Source organism: Anser brachyrhynchus (genome assembly GCF_964034855.1).
Source record: "Anser brachyrhynchus genome assembly, chromosome: 23".
Taxonomy (NCBI): domain Eukaryota; kingdom Metazoa; phylum Chordata; class Aves; order Anseriformes; family Anatidae; genus Anser; species Anser brachyrhynchus.
Window position 1 is genome coordinate 3,727,026 of NC_137716.1, and position 22,969 is coordinate 3,749,994.

Sequence of the window (22,969 nt, forward strand, 5' to 3'; positions counted from 1 at the left end):
CAGCAAATAGATAGAAACAGATGAAACTATGCACCATTTTAACTAAAATTTAGAATGGAGAGCTTAACTGAGGAGCGTGTGCCCTCACCGTATCATACCCAAAGGTGCTTTGATTTAATTATTAGAGAAAAATATCTTTCAGTGAATCTGAGGTATGGAGTTCATGCTTTACACAGACCTGATGAATGATTCATCAGCAAAACAGACATTATATATTGTCTCTAAAGGTTACAGCAGAGCATTTATTTAACAGTGGAATGCAACAGTGTCTCTAAAAAGAAGGCTGCATACATCAAAATCAAACTTATACAAATACAAAACAAAGCCCTTGAAACAGAATACCTGATAAAAGGAGAAACTTTCAGTTCATTAATCAGTCAAATTAATTAGAAAAATGGCTTGGAGGAAAGGAAAGTTCAGGAAGCAACAGTATTCTGTGCAGTAAACACAGATTTTACAAAAACGACGGAGCCACCTTAACATGAATCTCTTAATTTAAAATACTCACTGGCAACAAAACACATTCCACTTAGACTTCCATCACATTATGATACCCGGAATCTTATTTACAAGTCAAGGGAGAAAACCTTCAAGCACGTGAGCAAGTAGCACCCACCTCCTTTACTGTGCAAAGAGAGTTTGGATGATGTGTGCAGGTGGAGCGATCCGAAAGGCGAAGGCAGCGGGGCCCCAGAACAGAAACCCTGGGTGCTCCCTGCTTCAGCCTGGATGAACAGCTGCTGAGCTCTTATTGCCAGTGAAGCCAACCGAGTCGTTGGCGGTTCTAAAAAATCATGCCCATTTACACGTAATCGAGTTATCAACATGGCTTTTGTGCTGCGGACTGCGGACGCCCCAATTACGGGAGAATTTCTGGACAGGAAAATCATGCTGCTGCCTGGAGGGGGTGAGGAGGGGATCTGGAAGTGCAGCGTGATCCAAACAACGAAGAACCAACGGAGACCAGAGGTGTGCAGGGATAAGCATTCCCCCTTTTGGAGGGGGGAAAGAAAGCGAGTCACCTTTGAAAAGCAAGAATATGCTTTCGTAATCCAAGCACCTGAGCTCTTCTAGCTCCCACTGTCCCTTTATTGCTTCTGGAGGTCAGTATGTTATACAGGTTTTGGTTTTTGTTTGCTAGAAAACAACAGATTGACATAACGATGATGTTTGGAGCGATTGATAAAAATCACACCTGAACTCTTTTAAACATACCACAGTACTTAGTTACTCCTGAGCTGTCAGTGTTTGCAGCGTGTAACATGGTTCAAAATACGGAAAGTTGGCAAAATGCACTCCCCCCCCCCAACCCGCTTTCAGAAAATGAAAAAAAAAAAAAAGAGAAAAGCTTTTTCCAGCTGTAACATCTGTTAAGTCTAACTAGCTGACAAGTGCTTCTGATGAAGCACGCTTGCCAGAACACTACACAAGAGGAGGAGGGACTTTATGGAGGAGGGAACGCAAGCTATTTTTCTCTTTCCCTCACCCACAAAATGCACAATACCATTTGCAAACAACAAAGGAACAACACGGCATCCTGGTAACATGCAACACGGGGTGATCTCGCAGGCCGACGCAGTCACGTGTAGTTATCTCTGGGTCGTTACCTGTGGCAGGATCACGGGAGCACATGCTATCCCAGCGAAAGATTCTGGAAAATGCAGGTCTCTTTCCCATTCATCAGTTTCTGTGTTGTACACCTGCACAATGCTCGTAACATTGTTCAGATGCCAATTGTACCCTCCTACGATATAAATCTTTTTTTCTAGTAAACAGCAGCCAGCTTCCGACTGGCCCGCGCGCATAGGGCTCACCGTTGTCCATTGGTCTGTTTCAGGCACGTAATATTCCACAGCCAAAACATCGAAACAACGGTCAACGTGGTCCATGCGGCCTCCCAGAGCGTAAATCCTATTATTTGCACTCACCATGGCATGCAGGACTCTGGGTTCGTTCATTGGGGTTTTAAACTCCCACTGATCCACGGCCGGGTCGTAACAGTGCAGGGCTTTTTTGTCTTCCACCGAAATCCCGTACCCACCCGAGATGTACAATTTGTCTCCTACCGTGGCTCCAGCGTGCCCCCACGTCCTGCGCTTCAGGGAGCACACGTAAGTCCACTCGTTATTTTTGGGGCAATACTTCTCTACGGAGGCCAAGCTCCCCGAGCGGTTCCTCCCGCCGGTGGCGTACACCATGCCGTGGAGGACGTTCAGCTGGAACTGGATCCTGCTCTCCTGCATGGCCTGGATGCGCAGCCACTGGTTCAGGTGCGGATCGTACCTGTAGCAGATATCGACCGCTCCCTCGCCGCTCCGGTACTGCAGGTGCTGCCCTCCGACGATGTAGACGAAGTTGTCGAGCACGGCCACGCAGGAGTGGCTGCTGCCCACCTCCATCTCCGTCAGCTCCTTGAACTGGCGCACGTTGGCATCGGGCAGGTAGTACACCTTGCAGCTCACGGTGCGGTCGTTGTCGGTGTAGGGGGTGCCGCCGAAGGTGACGAGGGACAGGACGTCCGAGCGGATGGTGGTGCGCGGGGACTGCATCTCGTGCTGGCGAAAGGGCAGGATCTGGTAATTGAAGGCCTCCAGCAAATACTGCCGGCACAAGACGTCCTCCACCATGATGTCCAAGGTCTGAACGCTGTCCACCAGCTCCGAGGACTTCATGAGCGGGAAGCGGATGTGGCAGAGCACCTGGCTGGCGTTGGCACGGCGCGCGGGGTCGTACTGCAGCCAGCGGACGGCAGCGCGGAAGAGGTCTATCTCGCTGCAGCTTTTCAGCTTATTGCTCTGCAAGAAGAAAACGAGGCGCTCCAGCGGCAGGTGGAGGAAATCCTCCTCCTCGGAGATCTGGAGGAAATGCCGAAAGGTGAAGGCATCGACCGATTCCTTCAAGGATGCGAGGCTGAAGGTGGTGGCCATCTGCCCGATGTTGAGACACGTTTCTACGCTCATGGCAGACTTCAGAAATTCTTCGCAGAGCTCCACGACAGGCACCATCTGGAGGAAGACAGCAGCTCCCAGCACATCCTGAATACAGTCAAGATCAAGAGTCACTTCAGCACTGTACGCAAAGTCTATTATGTGTTTCAGTCCTTTTGCAGATACACCTTTCAGTTCGATCACATCTTGGCTGGCTTCTCTCATCCCGCCTGTGAACATTGCCCTGGAGGTCAAGAACACAAACAAAATTTCCTCCTATTTAAACGCATGTAAATGATGTATTACTTCTGATTTTTTTTGAACATACTGATTCTCTTAGGAAGGATAAGGGGGAAAAATAAACCAAGGCTAAATCTCTAAAAGCCAGGAGAAATAAGAGCATGTAATTATTATGTAAAGCTTGCATAAACAATGCACTAAGAAGTAACATTCAGCTACCAAAGCTAGGTTTTTCTATCTCCCTGTCCCTGGCAGCATAAATAAGGATGGTTCACAGGACGAAGCATTGAGAAGTAGGCAGAGCTATGAGAGCAGGGAGTGGTGCGTGCTGGACCAACGTATCCATGATACGCAGCAACCAAAGGCTACAACAGGATCTGCACCAGCATAGGTTGGTATCCATACCCCTAACTACCTAATATTTTTTAAGTATGAAGGATTTGTGACCATAAAAGAATACTATTTGGAAAGACACCCATGTTAAAGAGGTCAGTGAGCCTCTGAGCTTGCGTGCAGCAGGGCCTTCAGGAAAAGATTTCGGTTAGCCCATTACACTGTAGGCCAGCTATCAAGTGGCTCCAATATTGCAGATGCAAGACAATTTATGAACAGCTTTGGTAATCACAACAGAACCTCCCCTCCAAGGCTCATTCCCTTAAGAAAATCGGAGTTGCAACCACTTCAGAAAACGTCTGTTATGTTGCAGTACGACGGCAGGGGGCTAGCAGGCAATTTAAAAAAAAAAAAAAAAAAGAAAAGAAAAAGATTTTCTTACAGCACAGCTGCAAGCACATCAGTTGACCAGGCCACGCTGAGATTAGGCCCTAGATCACCTCCTTGGGAGGCTTCTAAATTCCACAGGAAGCACATACCACGCCGAGGGCTGCGCACAGGCATCTCGTAAACCGCTCCTCTCGAGCGGTGCTGCGTTTCCCAGCCACGGGGCCCGTGGGCGTGATGCGGACAGAACTGCACATTTTTTTTTATGCGTTTCCATTAAGTTTCGGCAGTTTCTGTTACATATTGGTAGCTTGGGGGCAAAGGGTCGCGCCGTGTGTAGTATTCGACAAAGAGCAGCAGAGCAGCGCTGGGGAAAGCAAAGTCAAACCGGGTTGCTGAAGGACAGTGACACGCGGTTTCGCCATCCAGTGTCACTGCACAAACATCACAGCAAGCCTACAAAGGCTGTCACACCGAAGAGCTTTGAACTGCCTGCACATTTTAGTCTCCCCCACCGCTGATAACCTACTCTTGCGCATCTGAAAGGTGAATTCGCTGTGAAGAAAGTGTCAGAGCTGCCTCAGGAAGCTGCAGCGACTCCAAGGTTGCTGGGAGAAAATGCTGAACAGACCCTCCTCTTCTGCATCAACACAGGAACAGAGAAGTACCTTGGGAACGCTGTCAAAAGACAGGAGTTCCAAGTTTCCTGTCCAAACCAGGCTAGAAGAACTGCTGCCGTCCAGCATAAACCTACAAAAAAGCTAAATGACCTAAATAAGGAAATATCTGCATATGAAATCAGCTTTCTGTAACCAAGTGACCAGGAACACTGCTCGCAATTATTTGTCCATACAGCAGATGAGAGCATTCTGCTAAAATCCCCTTGCATATCCCATGTCACAGCACAGCGTGCTGCCCTGATCCCCTGCCCCAGAGGAGATGCAGACACATGTGTACTCATGCATTAGCTGCACGGAGCTCAACGTGCACAAGCAAAGAAAAGCATTACTGTTGCCATGATGAAGACAAACCATAAAGTAGAGTGCAATTCCTTCAAAAAGTGTTACATTTCTAAAATGCTGATTACATAAACGCCTCAAATTCACTCTTTTCCCTCCCCGTTCTGCATAAAAACAGAGTATTTTCCAAAGCTAGATTATTCTGCCATTGTTCCCCGGGACAACCTTAACACCGCAGAAGTTATAGCAAGAAACCTACTCAGCAATTATACTTCAGCTGGGAAAACACGCTAGCGGTGGCACTGCATACAGCATTTATGAATACAAATAGTGCTATTAGCATTTGGTGGAAGATCAGCTCCATCATTAATTGCATGCCTGTTAGGGAGAGCGATAAGCTTGGAAGGTTTACGTTACCGAGGGGAGTGAGAAGGGGGAGAGAAGGGAAGAGCCTAGGCAGTGTGTACGTAAGGCGGACACCATCAGAGCAGCCGAAGAAACAGGAGAAGGAAGCCAAGAGTCCCTTGCCTCTAATTACCTGCTAGGTCAGGAAGGAACCTACACGTCAAGGGATTACAACCTCGGTTGACTGGGACTTCTCCACCCTTACTTGCTACGACCCCAAGCCCAGAAGCCCCACACCAAACTCCCTGTTGATCTGAGCCTTCCCCGTACCTGCTGCCCCCAGCGCACCCCTCCCACGAAGCCGCTGCTGCCAGCAAAGAGCCCTAACTAAAAGAAGTAATTCCAAGTCAGAGCACCGTTATAAAAGACTGGAATAAAGACAGATGAACTCAATTTTTCGCTTAAGACTGAACTCCCCGCTCTGCCGTTGGCTCACCCCGCGTTAATTTGGCTAAGAAAGCCCAGCGCCGTGCTCCAGCTTTCTGTGACACGGGATGGGACAATTCTTCCCAGGGGGCTGGGAATACACACACGCAAAATGCTCCGTACCCTTCGACAGCTGAGCGTGACGCGCTGGAGACAGATCGGTGGTATTTAAAGCTAACGTGAGTGTTTTTCCAACGGGCACCGTCGTTCGATGGGATGACCCATTCCAGAGCCCTCACTGCCACTTCCCAAGCAGCTGAAGCAGCTCCGGGGCAAAACCCAATTCCTCCAGCAGGCAAAGCTGCCGAGGTGGCTTCAAGACCTGGGCTTGAACCGGCAGCTGCAGTAGAACAACCTCATCTGAACGCAGAGGGACAGCCTCCAGGCCTCTACACACCTACGGGTAATCCCACCGACATCCGCGGGGCAAACCAGACCTCCAGAGGGTTGTGTGTGGGTGTGATGTTGGGATGTGGCGGGGAGGTTGGGGTGGGAGAGGATGGGGAAACAAAAACCAAGGGGAAAGGTACAAATGCCTGCTTCCCTATCAGATTCTCACCTGAAATAGTCACTGCAGGCAGCCAAGACAACTTTATGAACCTGAAACACTTCATTATTTATAGTGAGGATGACATCAAGCAGCTGAGCCTGAGCTCGGAGCGAGGCCAGTCCCTGCAGTAGAGTGGTGCTGTGGCCAGGAGCAGAGAACGTGCATTTCAGGGTGCTGTTCTTGTCAGCCATGCTAAAAACAGAACAAGAGAGACAGGCTGGTTTTAAATTAAAACAATATGTGGTATACCTACAAAGCATGCTGGGGGAGATACTGTAACACGAAGCAGTTTGAAAGCAAATTCCCAGCTCAATAGCCACATGGAACATCATGACATCAGTACCTCGGTTGCATTCCCTTCTCCCAGGACAAAAGAGACTTCCAGAATTGCAAATTATACTTTCCCATCACTGACAACCTGCCACGCCGCAGCACACGGGGGCTTCGGAGACCATCCAGCCTTCAGCGAGCGGGGCCAACCTCCCTGTCGAACAGCGGCGTGCGCGCGCTGCCACTGCCCCAGAGTCCACCCTGACCTCGACTTCAACCACGGGGCTGGATCACAGTTGCTTATTCTTCTCAGCACCTATCCTAAGTGCAGCTGTTAGATGCTCCGTGCCGTCCAAGGACGGCCCCGCTAGCCCCGTTTGATCCTTTCCTTACGCCTGACCCTCCTGAGAAGAGAAAAAGCAAAATATTACATAGGCCTGGCTGCTCTAAATAACGTCAGCTGTTTGAACTGCACTGTAAACAGTCCCCTCCCAGTGTAAATATTTCCTTGGTTTTCCCAATGCCTCTCGCACATGTTCCTCGGTGCAGAGAGCATCATTCTTAGATTCACTTGGCCTCAGATGCACTTGTCAGTGGAGGTGAACGTCGGCAGCATTGCTGCGCAAGCGGAAAGGACTCAAGCTACTCCGTGCTGCTCTGAAAATAACTGCAGCGATGCTGAGATTTCCTGAGCAGGGCGATACGGGGTGCCCTGCACACCCGGTGGGGAGTTGCTTGCACCAACAGGAGGCAGTAGGATTCACCTGCAAACAGAATCCGACTCTGCACTGTTTCGCAGGGCCAACATCCCGTGTTCTGGGAAGAGGACGCACAAGAATCAGTATTCGAGGTGGGTCTGAGCTTCTCAGAAGCAGCCTGGTATTTGGGTTTCCACCTACATTTTAGGAAATACTTTATGGAAGTGTGACATTAAAAAAAATCTCAAGTAGGTGACCGTGAAGCTGGAAAGCTGGATTATTTGCTCCCAAGTCCACAACAGGAGTGCACTTAGTGCTGCGCTTAAAAGGTGGCATTATTATTTAGGTAGAGCATGCCAACAAAGCCTAAAAATAATATACAGATTATGTCCTGGTGTGCTAGGGGCTGTATAATCAGATCTGCTAACAGCCCTCCCAAAAAGTTCACTACCTGAACAACAACAGCAGCCACACACAATGGACCAAACAAGCAGGCGAGGTCGGAGATGGGATAAGAAAACAGGGGATGTAAACAACCCTCAAACAATAAGGAACAATGGACGGGGCTTGCTACTTGCCTAACTTATCGGGCTGCAATTTCCTGCGAGCTTTACAGAAGAGGCGAGTTAGGGGAAGTCTGTGATGTTCATCAGAGCGCTGGGAGAGCCAACGCTTTGCGCAAGCAGCTCCAGAGCGCTTTGGGATGCTGCGGGATGCCGAGATCAAGTCTTTTGCAGCCTGCTTCAGAACTGAGACTTGGGAAGGCGCCCCAAAATTCGTACGGGGTCCTGCTGGGATGACTGACACTAGTCAGCTGTGCGTCCTGCAGCACACGTCTGAAATCCCTACCTTGAAGTCAAAACATACTGAAGTCTCAGTACGGAGAACGGAGTCCAGCTACAACATCCTTCCCCTAATAAAAAGGATTAGCAACGAGTCAGTTGCTGACAAGACCCTTATCCATTGCTCCGAGAGCCAAGAAACATCGACGCGCTCCGGCTCTTCCCATGGCGAAGGAGGGAAGAGATTGGAGGGAGCGAGCACATGAATATTCATCGTGTCAAACTCGTTTTATTCTCCCCTTCGGAGCAATTCGCTGGGGTCGCAAGGAGGAAATGCCACACATAGGAAAGGACCGTGCCTCTGAACACGGTACCGCGCCCCAAGCAAACCCATTTTGCCTCCAGCTGGACACACAAAACACAGCAAGGCAGCTCCAGCTCTCACCTGGGAGAGGGCAGCTCCTGACTTTACCGTAACTTCATCAGACTCCGTCTCCTGCAGGATTCTTCTCACGGGAGTCTTCTTCCATGTTTTAGTCGCATCAGTTTTAAATAATCCTCCTCGCTGGGCTGGCCCGAGGACTCACCAGAGGTGATCGCGTTCACTCTATCCACAGAAACGGCACAACCCAGTGTGGGTGCCTCTTCCAACAACCTGCTTGACCTGAACAAACATCCCTTGTTTTGCCTTTTCCTCAATTAACTTTTACAGGCACCGTAAATAACCAGAGCAAAGCTTAAGAGAGCCAGAGGTATTTCTGTGCAGGAATAAAAGTGTTTGCACATGCGACTCATTTCAATAGTAATTGCGAGCAGCTGCCCCAGGAAAACTCCCTGTACCTGTCCCTGTGTCTTTTTACAGGTGTGGAATAAAAGGATGCCATGATTACACACTCCTCCAGGGAAAAAAAAAAGACAAAACAAAACCCAACAGTGCAAGAAACACTGATAATGTCCATTTTTTTTCAGGCTGAAAAATACAAAAAAGAGAATCTTTAGAGGAAACAGGCGAGCTGGAAGCACGATAAAACTCTCGAAAAGCCTGAGAAATCAAGTAGGAAACTTCACAAGAGACAAAGCGGGGGGAAGACAGGTGAGCAAACAGCAACAAGCCGTGTTTGCAGCAGGGTTAGGAGGGATTTGGAGATAAAAGCAGGCTCGGCTCAGCCCCACCGCCACCCCACGGGGCAGCCTCGCGCATTGTGCGTGGCCTTGCTCCGTGCTGCATCGCAGGCGGAGGGAGGAGAGAGGCAGCAGTTGGATGGCAGAGCCTGAAACAGCACAAAAGGAAGCCTTGAACGTTTGAAAGTGCCTTTGTGAGGCCGTCCCTATCTAAGGCGAGATCTGAATATGCCGCCGCGTACTCGGTGCTTAACGATTTGGTACAGAAGAAGCAGCCTTGCAGACAAACTTCAGCGGAGTTGCATCTACTTCTCAGGGGTTCAGAACATGCCTTCAAGATAAAAGCTTTTCATCACACAATAGCGAGAAAGCGTTTATTCTGCTCCTGCCCCCGGCCGCTTCGGATGGAGGCAGGGCCGGCGAGCTTCTGGAATTTTCCTCTTTTTTTTTTTCCCCGTCTTTGCCCTCAAAAGGATGGCAGAGCTTTTGCGGAGGCTTCTGCGGGCGCCGAGCACGCTGACGTACAGCACGGTCATTTCTCCTCTGGAAAAGCACAAAAGGTGAAGTCACGGCCCCACCAAGTAGCGCTTCCTTGGCACATCCCACGGGCCTCACCGCGACCTGCGAGGGGATCTGAAAACACCGACGTGATTGGGACCTTTACCGTGAATATATTGGCATACAGGTGACTTGAGCAGAACAGAAATCCCACTTTCCATAGGGAAGTAGCTGCAGCGGTGAAAGGCATCTTTATTTTCCTATAACTGCACCCACAGCACAAGTGGAGGGGAAGCTGGAATTCAATTCAGAAGGGCCGCGCATTTCGGGCAGCCCTCTCCAGGACTCTGCTACCATCTCTGACACCCAATTTCCAGAACGGGCCTGCTAGGATACAGCTGATGGGATAGAGGATTTGTCTCCAGGCTGCTCTGAACCAGATTGCTTTCAATCCCCCGCAGTCAGCGCCGGGCACAGCTCAGCACGGTACCCGCGGCCACGGCTTGGGGAAAATCAGCCCGAATCCACACGCACGTCGCAGGCTTGGGGAAAGGTGAAAGCAAGGGTTAAGGGAGTGGCTCCAGCCAGACAGCAGGCAGGCAGGGAAGGCAAACAAGCCCAGAAATTCTCCTCCTGCCGCTGTGCCTATTGCAGGAGCTTGGCCACCTGCTCATCCTTGCCCCAGGCGTGCTGCCCGGACTCCTAGCTGACGCGTTTCTGAGCGAGGACTGCTCGGTTTTTGACCCGAAACAGATGCGGCGAGGAGGCGTCTGAACACGGGGCCGGACACCCAGGAGACCTCTAAAGCTGACGGGCTGAGAGGTATTTAAGGGCCACACTTCAAGAACCGGTTCAGATGAGACACAGAGAACATCCCGGCGGCGTGTTACACCCACCGGCACGACCTTGGCTCCATCCGAGGTCTGCTCGCGGGACAGCCGTCCCCGATCTCTGCCTCCTCTGTTCTCCACCACACCGCGTGTAATCCAAGATGCATTTCAAGCTAATGAATCATTATTGTTTTTTTCACCAAATCTGTACTGATGATTAAAAACATCAAAGCTGGAATTATAGGCTTACCAAGCATGAGTTCATATTTCAGCATGTTTGCAACTCCTGCACAAGTACAAACAGAGGGAATTACACCAGGCTAGATGAAAACATTTCAGTGATCGAATTAAGCGAGAAAAGAAGTTTTTTGCTCCGCAAGTCCTCTTGCTACTCTCCTTTTATACCGTGGTCCTCCTTGGATGGGCAGAGAGTTCTGGTGCTAGCATCTCTCTGCATCCCAGTTCAGCATCCTTGCTAATATCCACCCACGTTTTCCCCCTCTCTGGGCAGGTGGTGCTTGGTAATTCTTCATCCAGGAGGAACTCGAGGGGGTTGGCAAGATTTCTAAGCAGGGCAAACTTCCAGCAGCCAGCCTCTCCAGTAAACACAAGCTCTGAAGGCAGGACCCTGCGGGGCATGGCTGGGGTACAAAAGAGGCCGGAGGAAAAGCAGCAGCATGTGTGTGTTCGCATGCACAAAGCGCTCAGCGCCACATAAACAAAGGGCTCGGGATTGCAAAATAACCAGTGAGGCACCTCCTGAGCACTCAAGCCTGCAAAAAAATGCTTTATGGCGAGAGCAGCAGAGCTAACAAAGCTGAAGAGTAACTTTATTTAGCACGTATGGTATGAATATTAAGGACCTTCTTTAAGAGCCTTTGAAAGGCAGCATTATAGGTATTTTAATAATGCAAATCATTTAATGCCCTTCGCTTCATGCCGAAGTAAAAAAAAAAAAAAACCACATTCAGGTTCTGATTTTTAAACTACAATTAAGACACTTAAAATCAAAACAAAAGTCAAACTCCCTCGGATAAGTCACCGGTAGCCATGGTTACTGCAATATTTCAGCTCCTCAGGCTTCGCATCACATGCCCAAGCGACGAAGATGAGCCTGCAGCACCGTGCACGCGCTGCCGAGCGTTACGTTGGGGCAAAGAGGCCAGCCCGTCGCTGCCGGTTCGCTGTTTTCATGGGGCCGTTGCAGCCCCGTGGCAGGGGGCACCCCGAGGCGTCCTTCGAGCCTCTCGTGGCAGACCCGAAATTTGGGTGCGAGGCAGGTTCCTCGCTGCCAGGCGATGGGACTGCAGAAATCCCTGCCCTGTTAACCCACTTACGTCCCCGGCAGCACGCAGGGCTGTCACCAGCACCCCACCAGGAACAGCCTTCCCCATCGCTTGCCTGTCAAATTAGCGGCGACGATCAGCACTTAATGATCAGCAACTAATTAAATATTAATGCGTCGAACGAAGGCGATGTTTTCCAGAGAAGCGCAAACATTCTTAGGAAAGATATGCGAGCAAAGATCAGTTCATCGATTTCTTTGTTCCCTTTTCCACCTCCTTCTCTTGATTTCTCCTATTTCCCTCCTCTGCCTCCACTCGCTTTCCTCTCCTGACACCCTCTCCTTCATCAAGGCAATAAATACCAGTAGAAAGCCTGAGACTAATATCTCTATTTAGAAGCGCCTAGCAATTTGGAGCGCTCAAATAAAGATTATAAATGGGTCTGAAGTTTAGAAGGAGTAATATTTTCTGGGGGAAACGGTCTTCTGCAAAACGTCTCAAGTCGAACAGTGAAAAATCGGTTTGAAAAACCTCACCTTCTGTCTTTTAAACTTCGAGTCTCCAAGTTTAAGGAGAGTTAATGCTCGGCGAAAGGAGAACAAGTCATTGCAAGAAGTTTTTTTTTTCTAAAAGAACAAAACCCAGCCTTTTTGCTTTGTGCTAGGGGGACGCGATACGCCCGTCCATCCCACAAACAGGGAGCTGGGGTCTCAGAAGGTCAAGTGCCCGACGCTGGGCCAGGACCGGGCACCGCTGGGCTCCCACGCCCTCCCTCTGCAGGGCAGCCCACGCCTGATTCAGCCCGGCAGGCAGTGAAAGCAGCAATTAAAGGCATTTCGCAAAAGCCAGAAAGTGCCCTAATGCCTCACTCCTAAGTGCTTTCCCAAGCAGGTCCTCCCTATCCACCTACTGCTTGCCTACCCACATCCTACTTGTCCCGAAGCCGGAGCCGAGGAAACCCCTATAACCCAAACGCAGGGCAGCAAGTTAAAGCAAGCGTCTTTTCAACTTTTTTAAAAAAAAATATTATTTTTTTTGTCCCTCAGACACATTTCTGAATTTCTGTTTCTCTTGTTTTCCACGCTGGATGCACACGGGGCGCAGCAGCCGCACACACACGAATGTCTTCTGTGCCCAGACTTCAATCGCTAGGCTGTTTGCGAGCCAAAGGAGGTGGGATTTTGGTTTCTGCTAAAAGCACTAATAAAACTGGATGGCTGTCAAAAGCTGGCTGGCCTGGTAAAACGGAGCGTTGGAGCATGGAACAAAAAAGTGGAGGGCGAAACATCTGAGCACATTAAACTCTGTGCCACCTCATGGAGCTTCAACGTGAGGGACTGGTCAGTACATGCTGTACCCGGGACAAATTGAGAAGAAAAAAAAAAAAAAAGAAAAAAAACCAACAAGATTCTTAAAAATGTTTCTGTCACAGAGCCAGGTTCATCTTTATGCTGGTGCAGGGACAAAGGGGAAAAGCAGTTTGGTGCTCTTCATGTGGGCACCAAAGGGGACAGTGCGACTCTCAAGACAGAGCCCTCTGAGCCCCAATTTGTGGGGTGGTCACGGCGGGGTCCCCAAGGTGCCCCCCACGCTAGGCTGAGACCACTTACCACCATGTGCTGCTCCTGCTCTCTGTGTCTGGACCCGGAGCTGCCGCAGGGGATCTCAGCGTGGGTGGCGACCGCCACCGTGCTGCCTGAGACACCGCGGAATTACAGAAGGGACGAGGTCGGGAGGGACCTCGGGAGGTCCCTGCTCCAGCAGGGGCACCCGACCTGTATTTTTGCAACGACTGTGAACGGGAAAGGTGCTACCCCCGAAACTTTACTGATTATACTCTCATCAGCCCCAAAAATAATCCCGCTGAGCCAGGAGCGAACCGAGCAAACAGAAAAATCACCCAGAGCGTGTAAGTGGTCCGATGAAGTTGGCTGCTCCCGAGCTCAGGCAGCAGCACAAGGACCACCAGAAGGACGGTGGATTTCATACCCCGTAAAATGCCGTGGGCACACGAGTGGATGCGTCTAAGTACGGGCTCTTTACACGCTCGATACTGCTGACAGCACTGCCCTAAACCGTTCTGTGTTTCCCCCACCCCACGCCCTTTGGGTCAAACCCTGGGTTGAGGAAAAGGAAAGCTGCGGCGATGCCAAACGAGCAGGACAGGAGGCAGACCCACCCTTCCGCAGCACGCCGCCGCGGCTGGTTTCGCCCCAAAAAGCCGCAGCGGGCGCTTCCCGCGCTGCCATCCCCACGCACCTCTCCAGCAGCACCCGTGGCAGCCGCTGTGCAAAGGCCGAGAGGCACCTAGTGGTGCCGGGATGCACAGCAGAGCCACCAAGGCCACCCCAAAAGGGACACCCGGTCCAGCCCCGAGCACAGCTTCGCAGCTGGGCTGACGATTCCCACCCTGCCCTTCTGTCTACCTCGTGTTATCGATTATTTTGCGTTCAGAAGTGGAGCGTACGACGGGGCTGAGCTGGTCCGTGGCACTGCCACTGCCTCTTTCAGCCAAAAATCCGTCTCAGCTTCCCAGCTCGTCCAAGCCTGGGTCACGTTCCCGCCGGGCACGGCCCATTTCAGCTCTGCTTGCTGTTCCTACGGGGCAAAAAGTTCCCCCCACCAAGTAAATCACCCTGCGACCTCCTCCAGCCCGCAGAACCATACCGATCCCTCGGCTCCACGCAAAAATTTAGGAGAACTTCAGAACCGGACCGCGAGGCTCCCGGAGAAGTGTTCGTCTCAGCCTGCTTCTGCAGCATCCGATTGCAGACTCTGGGCAGTGTTGAAACAAACATGACAGCACCCACTGTGCGTGTAACCGTAGCGCTGTGGCACACGGGGAGCAGAACAGCCACGCTGTCGTGACCCGCAGCACGCCGCTCCTCCTCTCCCTGCACCTCCTCCCTGCAGATTATTGCCCCTGAGCAGCCAGGGATCTCGAGCAAAAGCAACATGAAGTGACGAAATAGCAGGCAGGGGAAGAAACACAGGCCAGCCCTTTAAGGCAAGCTGTAGAAACCACGTTTTGCAGCAGATGCAAGCAGCTGCCCCAGCACTTGGCACTGTAACACCAATTCCCGTTCAGTTCCACGATCAAATCCTCTTACCGCCACGGCTGCTTGTAGCCCGCTTCCCTCGTTACCTAAATCCCCTGCACTTACCTTCTGCAGGCGTGTGCCTGTCCCAAACAGCAGCACCTTTTCCAGCTTCTCGGGCAGTTTGGCTCCGCACACACCTCGTGCCACCCACCCTAACTGCATTGCCTGGACAACAAAACCCAAGGAGCCCAGAAACGCAACAGCTTTTCTTGATTTTCTTGACCTACACTGATTTCTGTGCAAGTTCAGTGTCATCCTCCATACAAGCGACGCCTTAGCCATCATCCCGCGATGCGAGGCTCTTCCTCTCAAAGCTGCTAACATCAAGCAATACTTGGGGGCAAGAGAAAAACCTTTAAAGAATCACTGAAGTTTACTTTTGGTCTAAATAAAGCCTCCAGCTCAGAAGTCTTCCAATGTTGAGAGAGAAAGCAGCAGTTATTTTTACAGTGATTCAATCAGAGTGTAAACATTTACACCGCGTCTACCAGATCTAACAATTAAATCTGTTTAAAAATTGCCATGTGGCAGAGAAGAGAACACAAAAAAACACACAAAACCAAACTTTTGAACAATTTCAAAAGAAAAAAAAAAGCCTAAGTGAAGATTGAAGCTATATAAGGCTTCAATACCACAAAAGCAAGGCAGGCTCACAGCCCTTATCATTATCTTCCTTCCCCTGTTGCCATTTTACCCCGTCCTCCTGTACGTTTGCTCTCTCTCTCACCGCTTTCTTCAGAAGCGGTAAGGTTAGGGGAGTTCAGGTCGACTTTCTCTTGATGTGAAGCGAGACACATGTACTTTCAGATAAGCAAGACCTGCAGGTCTCCCTCGTCCATTCATCCTGGTTTTGACAGGTGGGATTGCTTTCAGCAAACACGCCAGCGTGTAACGCTATTAGCGAGGGTTTTGAAAAGTGTTTGTACAACCTGGTTGCCTTCCTTCCCTCCAGGGATTATCCCAAGTTCGAGAGACACGCAGCCCTCCTCAGCAGCTTGTCTGGGCACCCCGATTAATTCCTGCTTAAAGGCCTGTGCGGCAGATCCTCTGCAGCATCTGAAAAGGTGTTTTTCCTAGATCTTTGTGGGACCTCGCTTTGTGAGACCCTGCTCTACAAGCACTGCCGCGGAGTTCACACATCTCGCTGCCTGCAGCACAGAGAGCTGCTCTTACCGACGGCACCGATGGATTTCACCATTTCTGCTGTCCTTACCTGCTCGCCAAGCTCAAAGCACATCTTCGGGAGCAGCGCTGAGCACAGCATTACACACAGGGTAATTACGTAGCCTGACACACTCCCTCCACACGATACCGAGGGCTGGGAGTAAAACATGCAACCCATTTGCAGTTCAGGAAACTCTATCCATAAGGAGGAAGAAAGAAAAAATAAAAAAGGCAAATTTATTTCAAAATAGAAGATTCGGGCAGTTTGCTTTTCAATTTGCGAGAAGAGAACCTTTTGTCCACGCCGTCTGGCACAGCACGTTCCTTATCACAGACGCACGGGATCCCCAGCAGACAAGCTGGGGGAGCCAGCGTGCTGGCGGGCAGCTCGCAGCAGCCACGCGGTCGCAATTCCAAAGATGGAAATTCTGCCCGCGCTGCCTGAGTACCGCTGAGATGGCATGCGCGTGTAGCAGCGAGGGAGGACTTCGTCCTTTGCCCTAGAGAGCGAACGCTCAGGAAGCGCAGAAAAGTCAGAAGCAGCTAAGAAGGAATCGCGAGTTGGTCGGGCATGCCCTTGAAATTCTCCTCCTGATCTGTATCAGACTATGCAGCATATCCAACGTTCCCCACCAGGTTTCTCCCCACAGGCTCCCTGATGGATTTACTCTCCGATAAATCCATCCTTTAAAATGGGAGACTTAACGACCAACGAGAAGCAGGATCCAGATCTCACCAGGCTTTAATTTAAAATTATCAAAGAAAACAAACACGCGGCGATAGAGAACGCCACGGAGCTCCAGCTCAGGGAACAGAACTGCCGCAGCTCCAGCCCGGGTGATTTATCACGGCCCTGAAACAAATTACTTCCATTTCTCACTGCTACACGCCCCACACTGAGATGCTTCCCAGCGCCGGGCGATCAGCCCTACCAACACCTGTGTGCGAGACGCGCCGCTGTTCCTGTTCGGAGAGGGAAGGAAAAAAAAAAAGAGGTGCAGAGAGAGAAAATGAAACGCCCAAGGCAGCTCGGCATCCAGTTTACACAGGCAGTCATTAGAAAAAAAAATAAATAAAATATATGTAGAAGGTGAGAATTGAGACAGGCTTCTCCAGTGCTGAACAATGAGCCTAAGAGCCTTCCTTCCCCGAGCACGGCGTGACGTTATTTCGGGAGTGGGTTCGGGGAGAGGCAAGCTGAGGAGAAACGCTGCTTTGAAGCTACGCGACGGGCTGACGGCACGGCACCCGGCAGCTCCCTGAACGCTGCCCAGCGCGGTAACTTCTGGCTGACGACGGGAACCAACGCGTTGGGGACCGAAATCCCCCGCGGGCGGGGAGCACCTGTACCACCCGGGACGGCCTTCTGGCCCCAGACACCAACTTGAGGGCTCATGGATGCGGGGGGCACCGAGCCCAGCACCTTGAGCCCTATTTCACCAGCACCGCGGTACCTGGGTGCCCAGCAGCTCGCGCCCCACCGGTGACGGGTGTGACAGATCCCGGTGGCTCTGCGGGACCGTCCGGCCCCGCGGGCCGTGTTAGAAACGGGGGGTTTTACAGAACGGGCCTGAAGCACCACAAAACTCGGCGGCTGTGCATGCCAGCAGGACCGGTGTGTAACAACCACATTCCCAAATTTACAGAGATACAAAGCCTCTCGCAAACTTCAGCCTCGTGAACTCCAGCAGTGAAAGCGTTATTGTTGTCGTTATTATTATTATCATTATCATTACTGTTATTATCGTTATTATCATTATGACCATCAATTACAGGTCGGAGAGCCCCGCTCCGGTCCTCCCTGGGGAGGAAGATGCAGGAGGCCGGGCTGGGCACTCCGCCTCGCCACGACCCCTGGGGCCGAAGGGAAAAAAAAAAATGAATTAAAAAATAAAAGAGGCGGTCGTGAGCGCCGGAGGGAGCCCTGCGGTGAAGCGGCCCCCGCCCGGCCGGCCTGCAACCGGCCTCCGCGCCCCAACCGGGCCCGGGCCCGGCCCCCGCCCCGCCGGCCCCCGGGGGCCCCGCCACCGCCTCCCCGAGCCCGGTCCCCGGCCTAGGCCGCGGCCGGGCCCCGCTCACCTGCTCGGCCGCTCCGCGGCGAACTCGGCCCCGCCGGACTCCGCCATCTTCGCTGCGCCGCCGCCGGGCCCCGAGCTGGGAGGCGGCGGCGGCGGAGTCGCCGCGTTAAAGGCGCAGCGGCGAGAGGGGCCCGGGGCGCTGCTCCGCGCCCGCCGGGCCTGGCGCCGCCCCGCAGCCGCCGCCACCGGGGCCGGTGACGGCTCCCGAGGGCGAGGGGAGCCGGCGGTGTCACGGCCCCGCGGGTGGTCTGGGGACGGGCGCTGCCTCACAGACACGGGGGTCCCGTCATGAGCCCCGGGGGGTTGTCGTGATCCCAAAGATGAGGGCGTCTGGGGAGCTCTGTCACGACACTGGGGGCTCCAGGGGGCTGTCACGGCCCCACAGACACGGGGGTCCTGTTACGGGCCCAGAGATTGTCGCCAACCCACAGATGAGGGGGTCTGGGGGTTGTCACGGCCCCACAGATGAAGGGGTCCGGGGGTTGTCACGGCCCCACAGACACGGGGGTCCTGTCACGAGCCTGGGGGCTGTCACCGCCCCACAGCTGAGGGGGTCTGGGGGAGCCCTGTCATGACCGTGGAGGTTCCGGGGGACCTGTCACAGCCCCACAGATGAGGGGTCTGGGGGCTGACACGGCCCCACAAACATGAGGGCCCCGTCATGAGCCCAGGGACTGTCACCACCCCACAGCTGGGGGGGTCCGGGGAGCGCAGTCACGGCTCCGGGGGGCTGTCACAGCCCCACAGAGGAAGGGGCCTTGGGGAGCCCCGTCACAACTCCGGGGGTTCCAGGGGGCTTTCACGGCCCCACAGATGAGGGGGCCCAGGGGGAGGCTGCGGGTGTCCTGCTGACAGCAGGCCCAGCCGACCGATTTCCAGCAGCAGCCAAGGGACCTTCAGGGTGGCCTGCGCCCAGGCACCGAACCTTTTCCCTCTGGATTCCACGTGCAATCCCTTAAACACCTGGAGAAAGCGCGGTGTGCGGACGGGTTCAGGCAGCCCACGTCCTCAGGGAAGCCACAGCACACAGGCAGCACCTTCACGACCCGAGCGATTATTCAACCCCAGCCCTCCAAGGTTTTATCACAAAAAACCGCTTTGTGCAAGAGCAACAGTACCCTCCAGAGGGTGCAGTTTTGTTGTCAGAGCTCGTCCGGGTGTCCACGATGCCTTTTCCACGCCGCATCCTGACACATGCTCGGCATCCTGGCACAGCCATCGCCGTAGCCTGGGCCAAGCGTCGCGGGGCCGTGTAATTTTTCAAGCCGTCGCGCATCTGGAGGCAGCGGACGGGCTAGAGGGCATTCCAGTTGTCAGTGGAAATCGGGAAATTATTCATAGCGGTGGCTCTGCCAACGACCGTGGGTAAATTTCTTTGATTTCCCATGCCTGCGTCCACATCTGTATAAGGGAAAGGGGGAATTCGCACATGAGAATAAACACACTTAGAAAGCCATGAAAATACCCTTTCAAGTCAGCCTGATGAAAACTTCATGTTCTGGAGCCCTCTGCTTCAAGGAGAGGAATCTATTTCAGAGGCGAAGCTGTGTATTTTTCTTATTTAAACCTTCTAAATCTGCTGGAGCATTAAAAATATTTGGCATTTCCACAGCACATTTCATTCCCAGCTCCAAATGCATTTTACAGACATTCATTAATTAAGCCTCGTAAAACCTTGGGGAGAAAGGGAAGCAGGACTTATTAATTTGTTATTTGTATTGCTGCGGCGCAGGGAGACCCCAGCCAAGACCTCGGGGCCCTGTTATTTTAGACCCGACCCACACAGGACAGGAGATGTCAGCACACCAAAGCGCGGCGCGGCCGCGGAGACTCTGCGGGGAGAGCAGGAGGAGCGGGAGAGCCAAGAGAGGCAGAGGACGATGCCGTGAGCTGCCGGGAGACCCCACAGCACCGCATCCTCCGCGTCTCACCCCGCTGCCCTTTCCTCCTCCTGCTCCTGCTGCTGCACGACGGGGCTGCAGGGTCCGGCACCCACCACCCCGGCTCTTGCTCCACGTCGCCCTGTGCGTTTTGTTGCCGAAAAACAGCTCAGCTGGTGCTTTGGGGATTTCTCCTCCTGCCTCCTTACCAAGCCCTGGCGCTTATCCTGCTTCCTCACACACCAGCTCTGCTCCATTCGATACTTCCCACTTTCTCCTGGGGCCACTTTCCGTAGCTTTAGCTCTGCAGCACACCCCCTTCTTTACAAGGTTTACGCTCCACGCTTTCACTCTTTATTTTTTAGGTTCGTATATATATTTTACAGGGCTTAGATTTCAGTCCAGTACATGCTCGGCAATAAAGCAGCCCCGCTGCCATCCAGCCCGGCCGCGCTGCGGAGCTCTGCGTCCCTCGCAGCCGGGCGGGTTGGCGGATGGGAGCTGCGAACGTTACACCTCTGCTTCCCCGGCAGGAAAACCCAGGCTGTGCCGCATGCTGTAAATGCCTTTCACATGTTCCCCAGATCCCAGTTAAATTGAACCCCAGAAGGTCTCCCAAAGCATGAAAAATGCATTTATAAGACTCTGGAAGGAAGATGTATTCCATAACTGCTCTGGTGACCAGGCGTGCTGACTTGTGTCATGTGGAGAAGGAACCAAAAGGGGGTATTTCTTGTTATTTCATACTGCTGATGGGATTTTATCTCTCACAGCAGATCCAGGAACTTTCTAGTTACCATTATTGTTTGATTTTATGGGCCATTTGATATTTATTTTTATTTCTATTCATTATTTGTTGAGTGCACTTAGCCCCTTCCCCAAGGAGCCTGCCTTATATCTAAGGTGATTTTTATGACCAGTGTTAGCACAGCATCTGAGTAACTCACACAACTTTAATATATTTATCCTGCACACACAGTATATCAAGGCAGCCCTGGTTTTCCTACTGTGGAGAGCGGTGATCTCCCTGTAAAATCACAAGTCTGACTTACAGGGCTAAAAAAATATATATAAAAAAAGAAAGAAAGAATCAGCCCCAAACTATTTACATTCCTTGTCTTTCTGACCTTCATTTTAAGTCACGAGGATGTATTTGAGTCATATTTTCACTGTTTTCCCCCCTACAAAACATGAAGTCTAGCAATGTACCTTTTTAATGCAAGCCAAGCTCTCTCTTATCCCACGACTCCCACAGCTGGGGCTTTAAAATCTGCATCCAGCACTGTGAGACTAATGACAAAATCATGAGCTGGCAGCTCTGCCTTTTCCTCCGACCTCTCCGTTTCATCCTGCAAGTGCTCAGAAGCAGGAATTCCTCGCAGCGCTATCGGTCCACGCACTTTGCCTTGGGTGGAGGCGGCGGACAGCTGGCCGCCGCGAGCTTTTTTTTTTCCTGATTCTTGCTAGATTTTCCCCAGCACAACGAAGCCTCGCGGGTCCTTTCCATGCTGTTGTTGCGGAGGAGCCAGCGGGTGACCTCCCTCTCGCTCCCTGTCTCCGCACAGCACCGGCACCCAACGCTGCTCCATCTCCTGCCTACACGGAGGGTGCTGGCGGACATTTTCAGTGCCCGTGCTCCTGGCTGGTTTTATTCCCTCCCCATTCCCGGTAGGCTGCTCTCTGCTAATCCCCGTGTAATCCCAGCAAGCGTGTGAGCCCGGGGAGGCACGCGGGCTGGGGTGCGCCTGCATGTGCTGGCGGAGCCCGGGGCTGTTCCTTCCCCCTCCTTATATTTTGCCCCCCCTTAGGACACCCTGCCTGCATCTCCCCACCATAATGCTCAGACACAGAGATGTTTTAGCTCCCTGAGATGTTACCGGTCTCTCCTGGGAGGCTGCTGAGGGTGGGATGCCCTCTCCTTCCCCACTAGCAACACTCCTGAGTTCTCATCCCCTGCTCCCAGCCCTGCCAGTCCTCCTGCTCCCACCACAGAGCTGAAATGGCATGGTACGGGGCTCCTGGGGTGGAAATCACCTGGCTCTTTGGGCTCCCACCCTGTGCAACAGCATCGCCATCTCATCCAGTGCAGATGACGCATGCGTGCAATACGGAGGTGTAGATATTGCTATGCCCTGCGCTGGGGAGCAAGCTGGAGGAGCAGAAAGCCAACAGCAGTGCCGTGTGCTTTCAGGAAGGCTGAACACCTCATTGCCTGGAGCTCTGGCTCCTTCCACTCCCATGCATGCGGCACCCGCAGCGTTTGGCACCGCTGGCCGTCCCCAACACCGTTTGGCACCGGTGCCAGCACCCAGCCTCGCCGCGAGGCCGCGACGCAGCGAAGCACCTCCGCACGGCACGCACACGTGTCGTCCCGTTGCAAGCAGTGGGATTTCTCCAACGCCTGCCGGCGAGCAGGTGCTCCGGGGAGCCCGATTCCCACCCGCCCGGCCAAACCGCAACCATACATCCGCGCTCTCCCTGACCAGCTTGGCTGCGCTCCTCACCTGGCAAAAGAACACACGGCAGTGAAAATAAACACGGAGGGAAGCGAAGCCCCTCGCGGCCCGACGCATGCGGTCTGCGTTCCAAGAAGTAATGAAGCCCAGGGAATGGAAAATGCATGTCACTTGGCGGCGGGCTGGATGCACGCAGGCGCTCCGTGCCGGCTGCGGAGAGGGTGCTCCGGCCAGCGGCACCGCGCCGAACCCTGCCATTTGAAGACGGAGAATAATTTGGCTTCGTCAACCCCCCCCCTTCTTCCCCCCAAGTGGTCCCTTGAGCCGGGCTGGAATGTGCGTGGTAGGGACAGAACCAATCCCATTAGCACCAGGAGATTGTTTTTCGTTCGGTTTTCTTGTTGCTGAATCACCCGCTGCTCCGTTCCGTTTGGGTAGGTCACGGGAAGGAGGACGGCGAAAGGAAACCCACGGGCGTGTTTTCGCTGGGTGCTCTGGGTGCCGACGTGCTGGGGCAGCCTCGTGCTAAGAGGAGCCGGAGCAGCTAGGAAATGTCCCTTCCCCAGCTGAGATGGGA

At 52.7% G+C, this 22,969-nt stretch overlaps 1 protein-coding gene across 8 annotated transcripts; it reads right to left on the minus strand.

Annotated features, from left to right (window-relative positions):
* Positions 1-222: 222 nt before the first annotated feature.
* Positions 223-18,210, minus strand: KLHL26 (kelch like family member 26). Of its 8 annotated transcripts, XM_080566410.1 has the most exons (6): positions 18,058-18,175; positions 16,028-16,173; positions 15,744-15,870; positions 14,381-15,658; positions 6,237-6,419; positions 223-3,171 (listed from the first exon to the last, which is right to left on the minus strand). In XM_080566410.1, the coding sequence occupies exons 4-6, from the start codon at positions 14,668-14,670 to the stop codon at positions 1,590-1,592; spliced, it is 2,055 nt and encodes a 684-aa protein (XP_080422536.1). In that variant the 5' UTR covers positions 14,671-15,658; positions 15,744-15,870; positions 16,028-16,173; positions 18,058-18,175; the 3' UTR covers positions 223-1,589. The 8 variants fall into 8 exon arrangements, with proteins under 8 accessions (XP_080422536.1, XP_080422539.1, XP_080422535.1 ...); XM_080566413.1 differs by lacking the exons at positions 14,381-15,658; positions 15,744-15,870 and adding an exon at positions 8,450-9,732; XM_080566409.1 differs by having other exon boundaries at positions 14,381-15,870.
* Positions 18,211-22,969: the final 4,759 nt, after the last annotated feature.

Coding starts and splice junctions, on each gene's coding strand:
- KLHL26 (XM_080566410.1), bottom strand. CDS start 14,670: ATGTTGCTTTTGCTCGAGATCCCTGGCTGCTCAGGGGCAATAATCTGC. Junction 6,420..14,380: donor TGCGTGGAGCCGAGGGATCG/GTATGGTTCTGC, acceptor TTCTGTTTTTAG/CATGGCTGACAAGAACAGCA. Junction 3,172..6,236: donor GCCTGCAGTGACTATTTCAG/GTGAGAATCTGA, acceptor CTTGACCTCCAG/GGCAATGTTCACAGGCGGGA.